This window comes from Camellia sinensis, chromosome 10 (genome assembly GCF_055761805.1).
Source record: "Camellia sinensis isolate YWXY chromosome 10, ASM5576180v1, whole genome shotgun sequence".
Classification (NCBI taxonomy): domain Eukaryota; kingdom Viridiplantae; phylum Streptophyta; class Magnoliopsida; order Ericales; family Theaceae; genus Camellia; species Camellia sinensis.
Genome location: NC_138970.1, coordinates 18,798,750 through 18,816,264, shown reverse-complemented (window position 1 = coordinate 18,816,264; position 17,515 = coordinate 18,798,750). Strand labels below are relative to the sequence as shown.

At 34.3% G+C, this 17,515-nt stretch overlaps 1 protein-coding gene across 2 annotated transcripts; it reads right to left on the bottom strand.

Annotated features, from left to right (window-relative positions):
• Positions 1-9,900: 9,900 nt before the first annotated feature.
• LOC114314250 (uncharacterized) lies at positions 9,901-15,614 on the bottom strand. Of its 2 annotated transcripts, none has more exons than XM_028260711.2 (8): positions 14,307-15,614; positions 13,708-13,985; positions 13,214-13,303; positions 12,135-12,279; positions 11,907-12,017; positions 11,745-11,827; positions 11,605-11,665; positions 9,901-10,239 (listed from the first exon to the last, which is right to left on the bottom strand). In XM_028260711.2, the coding sequence occupies exons 2-8, from the start codon at positions 13,963-13,965 to the stop codon at positions 10,160-10,162; spliced, it is 828 nt and encodes a 275-aa protein (XP_028116512.2). In that variant the 5' UTR covers positions 13,966-13,985; positions 14,307-15,614; the 3' UTR covers positions 9,901-10,159. The 2 variants fall into 2 exon arrangements, with proteins under 2 accessions (XP_028116512.2, XP_082747063.1); XM_082890937.1 differs by having other exon boundaries at positions 12,144-12,279; positions 14,307-14,486.
• Positions 15,615-17,515: the final 1,901 nt, after the last annotated feature.

Here is a 17,515-nt window from a genome sequence, read left to right as displayed (position 1 = left end):
TAAATTTTAAGGAATCACTTAGGAACTTAAAATTTTGAATTTAGAATTAAATTAAATTCTTACAATTACAAATTTTAGGAAACTACTTAGGAATCCAAATTTGAATTTAGAATTAAATTAAATTCCCATAATAATTTTTATTAAAAAAATTCAAATGAATTTTATCTAAAAAATTAATGTTAGACCCGAAAACGACGTTAACTTTCCATTCACTCATAAATGATTTTGACGTACCGTCTTCACTGTGTGACTTGCCACGCGGCAAAGAACACTTCATCTCTTCGGACCCATCCCAAAAGACGTTTGGGGCCCATTCAACTTGAGCTAAAAAATATGCCTATATTAAACCATTTTTCCAACAATCCCCCACATGAATGGAATTTGACAGAGAGAAAATTCAACAACATGATCTAATTACAGAGAGTACAGAAATTGGTAATATTCTGCAAAGGATAGGTAGCTTTTGGCTTTGAACCTTCCCTTGTGAGACACTATCGGATTTACTAGCTAACCAGTGAACATGATGTCTTGAACTGTTCAGCCGTTTGTGTAAACCAAGACAATAGAACTCACACAGTATATTCCCAGACACAGTTTAGTTCTCACTATTGTGTTTATTTTGGCCCTGAACAACCTGGTCTTTCATGAGTGCTCTAAAGACTTGTAGCCCGTCACAAATCTTATAGAATCGGCCCAGTTCACACTCACATAGGTGATTCTTATGAAGAGTATCCTGACATACTCCACTAGGTTTACCTAGATATAAGAATCATTAAAAGTATTACTTAACCTAAAACGCTGCAGACATCACTATTTCATCATAGAAATTGGTAGGAGTTGGACTCCCCAGTGATCCTTCTGAGTCATTCACAACTCGGTTGTCCCTTTGAACCTAGATCTTGGGATCTCCAGTCAACTAAGTTGGGTTACCGTTATGGTAACTCTTATTTAATAGGCTTAAGTCCCATTCCCCTCGATGAATTCTCAACTTGCTCTCTTGCTAACCCTTTGGTTAGTGGATCCGCTATGTTGTCTTTAGACTTAACATATTCTATGGAAATAATTTCATTAGAGAGTAGTTGTCTCACGGTGTTATGTCGACGACGAATATGTCGAGACTTATCGTTATACATATGACTCTGTGCTCTACCTATTGCAGATTGACTATCGCAATGTATGCATATAGCAGGCACTGGTTTTGGCCAAATTGGAATATCTTCAAGGAAGTGGCGAAGCCATTCTGCCTCTTCCCCTGCTTTGGCTAAAGCTATGAATTCAGATTCCATAGTAGACCTAGCAATACAAGTCTGTTTGGAAGATTTCCAAGATACAGCCGCCCCACCAAAAGTAAAGATATACCCACTGGTGAACTTCGAGTCTCTAGTATCCGATATCCAATTTGCATCACAGTATCCTTCAAATACTGCTGGATGTCTAGTATAGTTAAGCCCAATGTTACGAGTAAATCGGAGATATCTAAGAACCCTTATAATTGCTTTCCAGTGTTCTACTCCCGGATTGTTCGTATATCTACTTAATTTACTTACTGCATAAGCTATATCTGGGCGAGTGCAGTTCATCAAGTGCATTGGCCCTGTTTGGTGCAGCTTAAAAGCTACTTATTTCAGCTTTCAGCTTAATTTAAACTATTTTGATATGTTTGGTTTAGCTTAACAATGCATCTTATAGCTTTTTGTAAGTCAGAAATCAGCTTATTCTTTGAGTGGGGCAGGAGATGCTTAATTTATAAGTCAGAAATCAGCTTATGTTAATAGTTATAAGCTATAAGCTGTTAAGGCATAAGCTATAAGCACTTTCCCACAGCTCTACCAAACAGGGCCATTAAGCTTCCAATAATTTGGGCATACTCTAATTGAGAAATACTTTCCTGTACATTCTTAGTACGATACAAATTAACATCTACAGGTGTTCTAGCAAGATGATCATCATCTTTGCTGAATTTGTCAAGTATTTTCTCAATGTAATGAGATTGTGACAAAGCATATCCTTCTGATGTTTTGGTAATTTTCATACCAAGTATTACATCAGCAATGCCCATGTCCTTCATGTCAAAATGTTTATTCAACATTTTCTTAGTAGTTTTAATCATATCATTATTACTACCTATGATGAGCATATCATCTACATAAAGACATACAATGACATAACATTTGTCTGTGTTTTTAATATAAATACATTTGTCACACTCATTAATTTTAAATCCATTTGACATCATTACCTTGTCAAATTTCTCATGCCATTGTTTTGACGCTTGTTTTAAACCATATAATGATTTAACCAATTTACGCACTTTCTTTTCTTTTCCTGGAACAAAAAACCCTTCTGGTTGTTCCATGTAAATTTCTTCATTTAACTCACCATTTAAGAAAGCGGTTTTAACATCCATTTGATGAATTTCTAGATTGTATAGAGATGCAATGGCAATTAGCATTCTAATGGATGTTATTCTAGTAACTGGTGAGTATGTGTTAAAGTAATCTTGACCTTCTTTTTGTCTAAAACCTTTGACTACAAGTCTTGCCTTGTATTTGTCTATTGATCCATCCGCTTTCAATTTTCTTTTGAAAATCCACTTGTACCCAAGAGGTTTACAACCTGGTGGCAAATCCACTAATTCCCAAGTGTGATTTTGCAATATGGATTCAACTTCACTGTTGACAGCTTCTTTCCATAAAGGAGCTTCAGGACTGGACATAGCCTCTTTAAAAGTTAAAGGCTCATTTTCTAACAAAAATATTAGGAAATCTGGACCAAAAGATTTTGAGGTTCTAGCACGTTTACTACGCCTAGGTTCCTCTTCCTCATTTTGATCTAACTCTTGCTCTTGATCATGATCTTGATCATTACTAGTAATAGCATCAAAAGACCTCTTATTATTACTAGTCTCTTGTCCAGTCTTATTTGGAAATACATGTTCAAAGAATGATGCATTTCGAGACTCAATAATAGTATTTACATGCATTTCGGAATGTTCTGATTTATGAATCAAAAACCGATATACACTACTATTCTTAGCATAACCAATGAAAATGCAATCAATAGTCTTAGGACCTATCTTAGTCTTTTTAGGACTAGGAATAGCCACTTTAGCCAAACACCCCCACACTTTTAAGTATTTGTAGGATGGTACTCTTCCATGCCACAATTCATAAGGTGTTTGATTCACTTTCTTTCGGGGTCCTTTATTTAAAATATAATTTGCAGAAATTATTGCTTCCCCCCACAAGTTCTGAGGTAATCCAGAACTGATTAACATGGCATTCATCATTTCTTTTAAAGTCCTATTTTTCCTTTCAGCAATTCCATTTTGCTGAGGTGAGTAAAGAGCAGTGGTTTGATGAATTATCCCATGTTCTTTACAAAACTCACCAAAAGGTGATTCATATTCACCACCTCTATCACTTCTAAGTTTCTTGATTTTCTTACCAAGTTGATTTTCAACTTCATTCTTATATTGAATGAAAGTTTCCAAAGTTTCATCCTTAGTTCGAATTAAATAAACATAACTATATCTAGTATAGTCATCTATAAAAGTGATAAAATACTTTTTCCAACCTCTAGTTTGATTTAAAATCACAAATGTCACTATGAATTAATTCAAGGTTCCGTACTTCTTTCAATTGAATGAAAAGGAGTTTTAGATAATTTTGCCTTAACGCAAACTTTACATAATTTTGCCTTAACGCAAACTTCACATTTATGATTTGAATCAATGTTAAATTTAGGTAAACATTCCATATTAATTAATCTACGCAAAGATCCATAATTAACATGTCCTAGTCTACCGTGCCATAAATTTGAAGACTCAAGCAAGTAAGAAGAAGATATAGTATTATTAATAACTAAGGGTACAACGGTCATTACATTTAACTTGAAAAGGCCATCAGACATGTAACATTTCCCTACATACATCCCGTTTTTGGTAAGTACAAACTTGTCACTTTCAAAAACTAGCCTAAACCCATTCTTACTCAACAAAGATCCGAAAACTAAATTCTTGCGAATATCCGGTACACGCAGCATATTGTTGAGAGTGAGTTCCTTTCCAGATGTCATCTTGAGTACAATTTTTCCTTGTCCTTCAACTTTGGAAGTTGAGGAGTTGCCCATAAAGAGTTGTTCACCATTGTCCACTATAGAATAAGATGTGAACATCTTTTTATCGGCACAAATATGGCAAGTAGCATCAATGTCCACCCACCATTCTTTAGGATTTCCAACAAGATTTGCCTCAGAAACAACTGCAGAAAGATTGATGTCATCGACACCATTGGAAATATTGTCCACTTCGGTCATATGGGCTTGAGCAGGCTTCTTGCTTGTTCTTCTTTTGCTTTTGCCTTTGCTACAGCAATCTTTGGCCCGATGTCCCTCTTTGTCACAGATGTAACATTTGCCATTAAACTTGTACTTTTTATTTTCCCCCCCTTTAGAGCCTTGTGATGAACTTTCTCCAAAAGACTTTCGTTTCTTGGTTTTTGAAGCATGTTCCACCACATTTGCCTTAGACTCCATAGGAAGCCTACCAGCCCGCTTTTCAGAATTGCGGTTGTCCTCCTCAATCCTCAAACGCACAATTAACTCGTCTATAGAAATTTCTTTGCACTTGTGTTTGAGGTAGTTCTTGAATTCCTTCCAGCCTTTTAGTAATTTTTCAATTAAGGCTGCAACTTGAAAGGATTCACTGAGAGACATACCTTCTACGTGAATGTCATGCAGAATGAGTTGGAAATCTTGAGCTTGGCTGATCACAGTTTTTGAATCAATCATTACAAAATCCAAAAATCTGCCAACCACAAATTTCTTTGAGCCGGCATCTTCCGTTTTGTACTTTTTCTCCAATGATTCCCAAAGTTTCTTTGCTGTCTTGATTGGACTGTAGACGTTGTATAATGTATTGTCAAGTCCGTTCAAGACGTAATTCCGGCAAAGGAAATCGGCATGTTTCCAGGCATCAACCGCAGCAACCACTTGCCGGTCGGTTTCATCCTCTTTCAGGATAGGAGCATCTTCACGGAGGAAACGAGCCAGGTTCAGAGTTGTAAGATAGAACAACATTTTCTGTTGCCATCTTTTAAAGTCAGTTCCTAAGAACTTCTCTGGCTTTTCACCGTGATTTACCGGTACTGTTACAACAGGAGAGGGGGTTGGCGTCATTGCAGCCACCACAGTAGTACTTGTTTGGGCATTTGTTTCAGTAGCCATCAATTCTAATATATAAAACAAAATTATAATTAGAATTTATACTACACAGAAAATAAAACCAAATTCACAGAATTAAATTCTGTAAAAATAAAAGAAACAAGAATGTAACTTTTATTTTCCAATTAATTTGAAAATAAAATAAAATTTTATTTAAACAAATTAATTCCACACAGAAAATTAAATTCTGTAAAATAAAAGAAATAAAAACTATAACTTTTATTTTTCAATTAATTTGGAAATAAAATAAAATTTTATTTAACCAAATTAATTCCACACAATAAATTAAATTCTGTAAAATAAAAGAAATAAGAAAATAACTTTTATTTTTCAATTAATTTGGAAATAAAATAAAATTTTATTTAACCAAATTAATTCCACACAGAAATTTAATTTCAGTAACACTTTAATAATTAAAATACTGAAAACAGAATTTTAATTAATGAAAACTTAGAAAATAATTTCTAAAAAACCAAAATTAATTTTCTGACAAAATTTCACAAAAATATATTCTGAATTGTTAATGACACCAGTGTCGTACTACTAGTTGTTGTCAAAGAAAAGAGACAGTATATTACTATTATCTATCAAATAGCATATAATCACTATTTGTTTTTCCAACCAGAATATTATTTTGTAAATCCACAAAAAATAATTTTTCTTCCGAAATTATTTACAAAGAATGAAAAAGGAAAACAAACGAAAAATTCTGTAAACAGAATAATTCGAATCTGTCTTAAGATTGTTGGAACAATCTTTTGTGTAAATAAAATAACTTGAAATAAATTCAAACAAAATAAATAAATAACATACCAAATTTATTTATCGAACCGAATTAAAATTAAGACCAAGTCGAGTGTGTGACACTCTGTCCTTAAGACAGATTCGCTCCGCTACGGTTCTTACGGTTGAATGGCGTCTATCTCCCAAGATACAATGATCTTCACAAATTTATAGAAGCACTTCAAATAAATTTGTTCGGTGAACCAAACCTGTGATCTAACTCTCTGAATTTTATTCTACAACTAAAATGAATAGTAATACATACAAATGAAATCTGGACAGCAAAGAAAAAGATTTCAGACTATTTTTTCCCCGGGGTCAAAACTGTTGGACAGGCTGAATTTAAATAGGGCCGAACAGGTGTGAAACACACCTGAAACAGAAATAAGCTCAAGCCGAATAGGTGCAACATATTTCAAACAAATATAATTTAAATTTCAAACAGATTCCCACCGTTGAATATGAACATCAATATTCAAACAATGATTTGTCCGTTAGTGGACAAATAAAGAAACTGTTGCAACTTTAATTAATCTATTTGGAATATATATATATATATATATATATTAAACTATTAGTTTAATAAATAAAGGAATAGGTATAAATTTTAAGAAATCACTTAGGAACTTAAAATTTAGAATTTAGAATTAAATTAAATTCCCACAATTACAAACTTTAGAAAACCACTTAGGAACCCAAATTTGAATTTAGAATTAAATTAAATTAAATTCCCACAATAATTTTTATTGAAAAAATTCAAATGAATTTTATTTAAAAAATTAATGTTAGACCCGAAAACGACGTTAACTTTCCATTCACTCATAAATGGTTTTGACGTACCGTCTTCACTGTGCGACTTGCCACGCGGCAAGGAACACTTCACCTCTTCGAACCCACCCCAAAAGACGTTTGGAACCCACTCAATTTGAACTAAAAAATATGCCTATATTAAACCATTTTTTCAACAGCTATATGCTAGCCCATCTCACTAAAAAATTAAAAATACAAATCTAAAAGTCACAACTTTTGTAAAAACATAAGCCGAGTGAATAATAAAGCCAAAATATAAAGAACAAAAGCATTTGTATCAGAAGGAAGAAAAAGCTCGACAAGTCACCAACTTCTGCCCACTCTATTTTTTTGCCCAAACTGTTCTCTCTCTCTCTCTCTCTCTCTCTGTGTCAACTATTTTTCACTTTTCCAAAACTATCCCTCTTTGGGATGTTAAATTTTAAATCAATGGGACAGCCATAAGAATTGTGTATTGATCTTCACGGCACAAAAGAAATCCATTTGGAACATTTATATATGGATTTGCATTTTTATAAAGGCAAATCAATTTGGGATTTGTTATATCTGTAATCAAGTGAAGAATGAGAATGAAGTAGCACTTCATAGTTATTGTTTTATTATTATTTCAATTTCTAGTTAAGAGTTCACATAAAAGTGAATTATTTACTTTGAACCCATTCCTTTATAACAGCATGACTTACTTCCATGTAATTTGAAACAGTGGTGCTTTTATCCCAAATTTATTTTGTAATATCAAACCTTTTCTACATGTCCACCTCCAACGACTAGCTTTGTCAAATGCAGTAGCCATGTGATCATTTCGATCTATGTCTTGAATAATTTTTGGGAACTGATCTCTCACAATTGGAATGTACATTTCCTTACACTTGGTTAAGGCCGATTTTACCTTTAGATGCAACTTTGGATTGGATTTAATAAACTCGGTTGTGAAGTTTAAGAAAACGAATCCTTGTTCTTTCACAGCTACAGTAGCAATGAGGCTTAGCCCTCGTAAATCTGCATTTTTGCTTCGAGGGTCTGACCTTAAAGTTGAGAGACAAAGGTCAATATGGGGAAATGCCATGGAACAAGTTTTTGTTAGTAAATCAACCTGAGCCAAAGTTTGAAACATGGTCAAAAGAAAGATGAATGAAAGAAATGATAATATCTTCATGATTAGAGGGCAAATGAGGGAGGAGAAGGTGGAATGATCAATCACACAAATGAGTTGGCTCTTTTTGTATACAGGTTTACTTTTGTCTTAATGTACAAGTATTGTTGATCTTTCATTTACTCCGTTTATATCTTGAAATTAATTTGCAAATATTGTTTTTTGGAAAGCAAATCCATTTAGATATTGTTTGCCACAAGAAAGGAATATAATAAATAATAGCATAAGTGTGTGTGCGTTTTTTTTTTTAAACACAAAATGTGACACAAATGTCAAAAACACGGAATGTGACACAAATATCCTACCTGCCAATTCGTCCATGCCTGCTCATAAATCTAAGTATGCAGTGATTTAAACACAGAATGTGACACAAATGTCTCATTATAGAACTAACTTTTTGTAAGACATCTGTGTTTGATCTCTGTGTTCCTAACATTATTTTATATATACACATGTTACTGCACATCTCGTATGACATACTAGATTGAGCTATGTTGCCTTCCTAAGATCCGCCCTGACCAACAAGGAAAAGATTTTCAAGATGTTGGCATTGGCAGTTGTGTTACCCTTCATAGAATTTGTACACCTTCCCAATCTTGCTCTTCTAATCTCAAGGAAGAGGAAGAAGTTTATAGCCCATTCAAATTCATTTATATGGATCTATCCATTGCTACAAAGGGTTCTAAAATGGTAAGTCTTCTTGGGGCTTTGCTTCTTTTCTCTCTCTCCAACCAACTACTCACTAATATGTTTAATCTGTTCTTTCACACAATTCAATGGAATTAAGGAACACCACATACTTAAAAAGTCAGAAATACATATTATTTTCATGTAACATGCCAAGTGTCTGTTAAAATTCCAAAGTGTGGTTGGTATAGACACAAGAACATTGTAGTGTAACATGCCAAGTATTTGACAAAATTCTCAAATCAAATAGAAATAGACTATTTAACTTCTTTAACAAACATTGCTCCCCTCCCCCCCCCCCCCAAAAAAAAAAAAAATTGAGAAACAACATTCACATTTTCTGTTAAACCCAAACAAAATGGACCCCACTGCTTCTCTCAAAAAATGAAGAGAAGAAAATGCACTGTATTGGAATTAATATGTGGTTGAATGAAGGGATAAAGAACTTTTGGTTCTTCCATTTTCCCTTTCACACCTCTTTTCTCTCTTTTTTTCTTCATTTGGCTAGCTGACCCACATTATGATAGCTATGCTTCAGTCACGTTACATTCTTGATATGGGTTTGCGTAATTACTCTGACTTATTTCCCCTTGTTTTATTTTTTCCTCACTAGGAAGGCGGGCTGCACCAACTCCAGTCAAGAGCAACATAATCAACGTTGGCAGATTTTTGCTTTTTGTCATTTGAAAACGTTCGCAGATTTTTGCTTTTTGTCAAAAACAGAAAAACAGAAAATAAATAAACATGTTTAATAAGTTATTAATGGTGGTAATAGCTTGAGGTACCCTCCAGAGTCGTTAGCCAGAGGGCTGCCAGAAGCTGGTCAGAGATCACGGGCAGAAAGGTGTCCGGAGTTAGCTAGAGGTCCCTAGAGGTGCCAGAGGCCAGTGGCAGCTGTGGGTGGTGTTGGAAGAGAGAAAAAGAACGAAAACTTGCTTTGGACACAAGTAAAAACACCCTTTTTGTTTCAGATTTATTTGACAACTTTGAAATCAATTTCCAGTTTTCAAAAAAATAAAAACGAAAACAGAAAACAGTAAGGGAAGCATTACCAAACAAATTTTAGTTGGTTTGGGCTAGTGTTCAATGCAACCCAACCTCAGATCGACTGTCAAGCCTTTTGCCAAACTTTTAACAGCAAACCATTGTATGATTTCCCCAGACTTTTTCCAGCAACATTTTATTTCATCAATCAACCATAATCAACACTTGCATGGTTATAGCTTCGTAAGAACATAAAAAACTTCAATGAAAATTTTCTACATCAATCATTTGAAAATAATAAAGCATAAATAAACATAAAAATTTATGTTCCTTAATCATATTACAAGTGCAGGATAGATAACAATCCCTACTTTGAAAAAATTGAAAATTGGAAGAAACATGCTATGATTCAAAATTCCACAGAACCTTGGTTCATGGCACCAAATGAATACATATAACACCACAAAATGAGATGTAAAGCGCCGAATATGTAGATGATACTTTGACTGATTGCTGGGCTTACAAGATTTTCCACTTGTGCTCCAAACCACCACAAATTCTGGAAATACAGCCTACTGCACTCATTGGATAACCAGAAACTGCACAAATTGGGTGTTGGGATTTGACAGGGGAAAAAAAAAAACTGAGAACAACAAAAGAATGTATCATAATTATGCAACCAATTAACAATTGATATTAAACAGCATAATAGAACATAATCTTCTAAGTTTGGACCAATATCTACTCGAACAATCAGTTCTGGATTAGATCTCTACGTTACATGGGGGTCAAAGCATGTCCACGTGTAACTTTTCTACCTCCCATCTAATTTAGTTTCAAGTGTTGAATATGCATATATATACCATCTTGTGTGGTGTCAATATGGGTATTCCAGGCTGAAGCAAAGGGTCCAAGAAACATCGGCAAACAAACAAGATGAACAACCGCAGAATCCTTAGGAGACTTATGCAGTATGCTCATGAGAACTTTGAGTAAAGTGGCATGTATATGTGACTTAATGGACCTTAAAACTTTGTAATATATGTATATATAGTTGGATATATAAACTGTTATAATGTCAACCAACCCAAAATTACGGTGCTACTCCATAGATGGATTTGATAGTAGAAGACTATACATGATATGTTATTTGCTCACAAGTATATAGAAGACATTCTTCAGCAACTTTCAACCAACAAGCATACCTTGAGGATTAATACAACTTGATCAAGAATGCAATAAATTCCAACACAACCAATGCACAATATAGTTTGTAATAGATAGGCGTAGAGGAAGCACGGGTACTCCAAAATGGATGCTGTGTCGGTGTCCAATACGTAGGAAGCACAGGGTGCTCCAAAATAGATGTTGTGTACATGTCCGACAAGTATCGGAACACTAACATGCCACACTCACGTGTGTCCGCGTGTCAGACACGCCTATTTTTTTGTTTTTTCCTGTAGGACACTTTGGGGACACTTCACTGACACGCGTCCTGTGTTCCGGTGAATTTTTTTTTCATAAATATTTTAGAAAGTTGATTTGGATCAAAGTAAAAAAAATACACCCACATGTATATATATACATATTGATGCCACTTTATCTATGTGTCCTAAATTTATATTCATCTAAATAGCAAACAAAAGTATATTGAAAATTTTGCCATATTCCCTCCGTGTTCATGTCTTATTTTTTTAAAATCGTTTTGTCCCATGTCCATGTTCGTGCTTCTTAAATAGGCATTCAATCTCCAATAGTTCGCACACAAGATATGCCAATTCCTTCAGCACTATGTAAATAAGATGCTAAACCAACTAAACCACTACCATCTAGATAGCACTGACAAAGATGCCAAGTACACCAAAGAGAGGAAATTAGATGCGAAAAGATATGTGTAGGAGGCGTAAATTCTACTACAAATATATATTCAAGAAAGTTAAGAAAAAAATTCAGAATTAGCTTACTTGAGATAAAATCATCTGCATAATCCTTAATATCAATTTTCCCATAGGCCATTGCACCAACCTGTACATGCATGGGGTCAAGAATGTAGTACCAAACAAGTGCATACAAAATTTTAAAGCATAAGTAGCTTTAGACATACCACAAAAACAAAATTCACATCATCGCTAACAGCAGCCACATAGTCTCTTATATCAACCAATTTTTCTGAACTATAGGAGAAGCCTGATATGCAAGAAAGCAATTTTATCATTTCTGCTTGATGCGAATTCATCAGATAAGAACACTTAAAAGGATTGCTTACCTATTTTACGAGAGTTGAGCGGTAAATATTGTGTCACCGGGTTCTTGATCACACGCAATAGTTTTTCACTCTCACCAACAGCAGTTATACTCAATTTTTGTAGCAGCAGCGCTGAAATGATTATTAAGAGACTTAGAAAGTAGGAGAAAGACAATGGAATTCCTACAAGGCAAAACAATGGAAAGAAATAATAGTATATATAGCAAAATAAGTGTTTGGGTAACTTACACATCATACCAGAAAAGCGCTTATATGTCCTCGGAATACGAACATATGGTTTAATTTCAAATAGAACACCGTTCTCCGTTTTCACATACAATGCTCGTAATCTCCCAGCTTTATTTAGGGGGCTATCTAAAATTGCTAGGATAGCCTGGAAAGCATAACTTTATGATCAGTGTGGTTGGAAAAAAAAGTTAATAAAATTTAACATAAGCCTCATAAATACTAACTAGAGAAGTAGCCAACTGGCTGCTACAAATATTGTAAAGAAACTAAGTTTTGGACAATGCAACTATGTAGAACAAAATGTAAGCCGATCAAAATGGCCAACGAACTCCACATCGCTGCACTATTTTGAGGCTGAAACCAACAAGTTCTCCTGAACTGAAGCATCCTTGTTCACTACCAATTGCCAAATCAAATAAATCAGGAAAACAAATCCTCCAAAGGGTGACCATACCACAGTCAAGCCAAAGCTTCACTCTACTCCCATTACCCAATTTAAAAACAATTCTCTTAGTAAATTCATCTCACCTTCATAATGCTCTTCCAAAAACCCAACCCATACGGCCCATGACTGTCCCCAATTCCCTCACAAAATAACAAAGAGGACGGGAATATGGTATAAACACTCAAAATAGCTTGGTTTTAAGGCTACACAGATTACATAGTTGGAATGTAATTAGACAGTTCTAAATGTGGAGTGGTTCTCCTTCCACTATGGCCCTCTTTTATTTATCTCCTGCAAAAATCCTCTATTTCATAGTTTTTATTTTTTTTTAATCCTTTTTGAATGTTTCATCTTATAATAGGAGAATTAAACCAAAGAATAAGAACCAGCTTTTTCTAATCATTATACTCGGTGTTCTAGACTGAAAGTGATACAATGTTTTCTGAATATGGGTGTTCTCAAATGAAAATGTACAATGTTTTGGGAACATAAATTGTTGGGATGCTGGTGTTTCCTGATAACCATGATTTAGACTTATACATACCAATGTAGACCATACGTAAACAGCAAAAAAAGTTAAAACAACCGAACCTTTCAACAAAAGTATCTGGACCGTAACACCAAAGTTCAGTACCTGATGAGCAATATCTGGCCGGTAATCAGCAGGATTTTTGTTATTACTTCTCAGAAATTTGTCATGATCTGAGTTCAAAAGCTGGTAAAACTGTATGGATATAAAAAAGCTGTTAGGCAAAATTACATGCATCATGTGTGCGTGCACACAGATGAAGAGATACTTTAAACCCAATGATGGAAGATCCTTGAGAAACCCAACCAAAATTCATGATGAAAAGCTGAAGCCTATATCCTAAAGCACTTAATGCAGACAATAAATAAATAAAAAGTCCCTCAACAAACACAAAACTACAACAAAAATTTGAAACATTCCCCTATGACGGAAGATCCTTATGAAATCCCAACCAAAATGCTGAAGCCTAAATCCTTAACCCTCAAGAACACAACTACAATAAAAGTTTGACAGCACCATAATCCTAAACCCAACAAAAATAAGTTTAAGAAAGAATATAGAAATCGAAAAAGACAAAGATAATAAAAATTTATACAGACCTTTCCGAGTTTTGCAACTTCCAAAGAAGCCTTCTCAAGAATGAAAATGGCCCCAGTCTGGGCCTTGTGATCATACGGTTGAATCGGAATACCGGCAAGTTCGTCTACATTTTCTGTTTCTTTCTCTTCATCTGGTGCATTTTCTATCTCCTCTTTACCCATTACCCCATCTATTTCCTCTACCATAAACTGTTCTATGTCTTCTGTATCATATTTCTCTTCTCTACGCTTCCGTTTACGCGGTTTTGTCCGTGCCATTTTGTGGTTCAAGCTTTAAACTTTTTTTTAGAAGAAAACAAGATCAGCATTGATACAATATTTTTTATTATTCATAAAAATTAGGAAGCAAAGAACCAAAAGGACTGAGAGACTGAGCTTAAGGGAAGTAGGTATAAATTTTCTTGTAAGTAGAATCTTTTATAATTTGCATGTTTATGGGGAAAATTAATATGTTTTCTTTCTAATTTCTTTCCCTCAAATTCTCAGCAACCAAACAACAATACAAACCAATTGTCAGCATAATATATAAACAGATCCAGAATAGAGACCACATAGATGAAAGACTCAAACTTTGCAATAGTATCTGAAACTGTTCTCACCTTCTTTCCTGGCGCTGTCAGAAGAAGCGGACGAGGAGGAGGAGAGGAGACAACGGCGGTCGTGAGAGGAGCGCGAAGAGCAGTGAGAAGCAGCAAGGCTTTGGGCTTTTTAACTAGTTTAGGGATTGTTTGGGCTTCTCCATTTTTGGAGACTTGCAAACTGGTAATGAAATCTATTTCGATTTTTAATTTATTTTAAGTTATATTTTTTTTATGCGTGTTTTTAAGAAAAAAAAATTTAAAAAAAATTAATTTTTAAATAAATTTTCAAAACAACCAAATATGATTAAAAAAAAAAATTTAAAAATGTGCTAAAATAGGAAAAGTCAAACAACTTTCAATTTGGTTGTCTTTTCTTTTCTGCAAAACTTTTTTTTTTTTTTAATTTTATTCATCAGTAGCGATAGAATATATATATATATATATATATATATATTTTATGTGAGTTTTATTATACACGTCACATGTTACAGGTATATTTAGTTATGATATTTTTTAAATTATGATCAATTTTTTTTCTTTAATTATGATATTATTTTAAAATTTTAATTATGATTTTTATGTATTTGGTTATGACTTTTTCATTTTTTTTAATTATAATTCAAAAAATATAAAATTATGCCATTTTCAATAAGGTGCATAGTCTTTCCTATGTATTTAAAGTTTTCTAACAATGACAAATAAAGAAAAATCTATTTTATATTTATTTTTTTATTATTTTTATTCATAAATCCAAAATTTATACATTATAATCTTTAGAAATTATGGAGTTCTCTTTATCTCTCTTGCATATTTATTAAATTGTCAATTTTATTACATTCTCATCATCATTAAGGGGTGTTTGGGAAAATAATTTTTTCTAGAATAGTCAGTAAAGATAAAATAACCTAAAATAATTAATAATATCCAAATCACAATTATTTTATTTTTTCTCTCACAACTATCAAATTAATTATAAGAAGTCAACTATTAATAAGCCAGTCATGTCATAAAGGATCATGGTGTTTTTTCCCCTCTTGAAATTTGCATCTTCCAATGGTACTTGGGATGAGTTCATGTTTAAAGGCATGTTTGTTTTCAGAAATAAAATCGAGAGAATTGATAAGATGGGAATTGATAGTGAAGTAATTAATAAAATTGTATTTGTTTTTATGATAGTTTTTAGTGTGAAATTGTTAAATTGTTTTTATATAAAATAACAAAACAAATAAAACTATGATTTTTACATAACAAAAAATACAACAACATTAGACATTAATGTTTAAAAAAAAATGCCCAACATACAAAAAAAAAACAAAAAAACAAAAGTATTGCCCGGTAACACTCTAAGCCAACACAAGCTATTTTATAATACCATCTCTTTGCCTGAACTATCAATCTCCTCGCCTAAGGCCTTTCAAAGGGGGATTGAATTGCAACGGGTGACCACATATTCCAAAAATAAGTGTGAAGCTCGCTCATTTTGTACTTCATTTTTTATTGTAGGTCTTCAAATAAATTCATAATTTTTTTGAATTGAATTTACAAATTATGACTGCATGGATACGTCCGGAATAATCTAAATAGCTAGAAACACTATTAGATTGTGGTAATTGGAATTCAGATAGCTTAGATTTAGCCAAAAATAATCTGATCGTTCAAATCTATTGAGATTTGTGCTTTGCAAAGCCTTGGATAATTTCTCCTGGATCAATCAGCCCGTGTCAACGTGACGTCAAAGGTTGGTTTTGGCAGCTCGACTCTGAGGCTTAGAGGCTCGACTCGGTGGGGCTCGGCTATAACTCTACCTGCAATGCATTGAACAATTTCTTTTGTTTGCTGGTTTATCTAGTTTTTATCGGTAAACTTTGACCAGCTCGTACGGCTTCATTTTAGCTCCGATTTGCTTAATTTTTTCTTTGTTGAAATTTTCTCAACGAGTGCTTCAATTTGGTATACTCAAAAATGAATTTTGAGAACTTTGATTTCTAGACAAATTTTGGACTTTGCTATGTTCTGTTTAGGCTCTTCTAGCTCTGATACCACTGATGAGATATGAGAATGGGATCCCAATAATGTATTTTAAGAACATAATTTGAAAAACACACTCAATTTTATTTATGAATTTTGAATAGAAATAGTATCTCTAATTCTTCTGACGGAATATTTTATTTCTCTATCTCATGATCTTGCCCATTTTCATCAACATCAATACAATCAATCTATTTACAGGCCTAAGCCCAGATATGAACACCTGATGGCTATAAGCTGGTGTGGGGACATAATTTTTGAATGACAACACGTGGCCGAGGTGGCACCGAAGTGTCAACCGAGGTGCCACGTGTTCTGGTCATAATGTCGAGGTCATCTCGGCTAGGTCGAGGTTATCTACTAGAATACCGTAATCTAGAATAAGCGGATAAGGGACAAGAGTCCTAAACTGGAAGAGGACTTCAGTATAGATAAAGATAAGACTCTTAGAGAGTTTATCCCAATCTAACTGGGAGTCCAAGATTAGCATTGAGACAGAATCCATTGGAGCTAGGCCTCTATTGGGATTAGGTCAGTATTGGTTATAAAAGAGAGGCACCCTCATGGGTCTAAGGTATACTTTTTATGTTCTGAATAGTGAGTTAAGCACTTTTACTATCTTTGAGAGATAACTGACTTGATCGCCGGAGTGCCCCCGGGTGGACGAACCACCGCCGAAATCTCTTCTTTCTGTGACAGGTCGTTCGGGCTTAATTTATTCTGCCAGTGTTCTCCAGCTGAGTACCAGTTTGGCAGTGTGGTAAGAAATTGACTCTCACAATTTGGCGCCGTCTGTGGGAAAGAAAGAATAATAGATGACTAGCAACAGACAGAAAGAGAAGGTTGGGGACGACATTCTTACTGAGAGTGGGAAACATATTGACCTTGACATCGAAGAAGACAACTGCAACGAATAGACTCGTGATAAGAATCACGAAGAAAAGGACGTCATGCAGGAGGGCGACGTACCAAAGAAGCCAGACCGAGGCGGGTATTATAACAAGGACAACCTCCAGGTATGGAAAGAAAGATGCTTGCAGAGGGACGACGAGATGAAGGGAATGGCGAACAAATTGGCGGACCTGGAAACGGTCGTCAACTTCATAATGCAGAACAATGCCATGCAGCCACCATTCTCGTTACAAGATACGCCTATTTAAGCGGCCAAGAAAGATGCTCGAAAAGAGGCGCAAAAAACA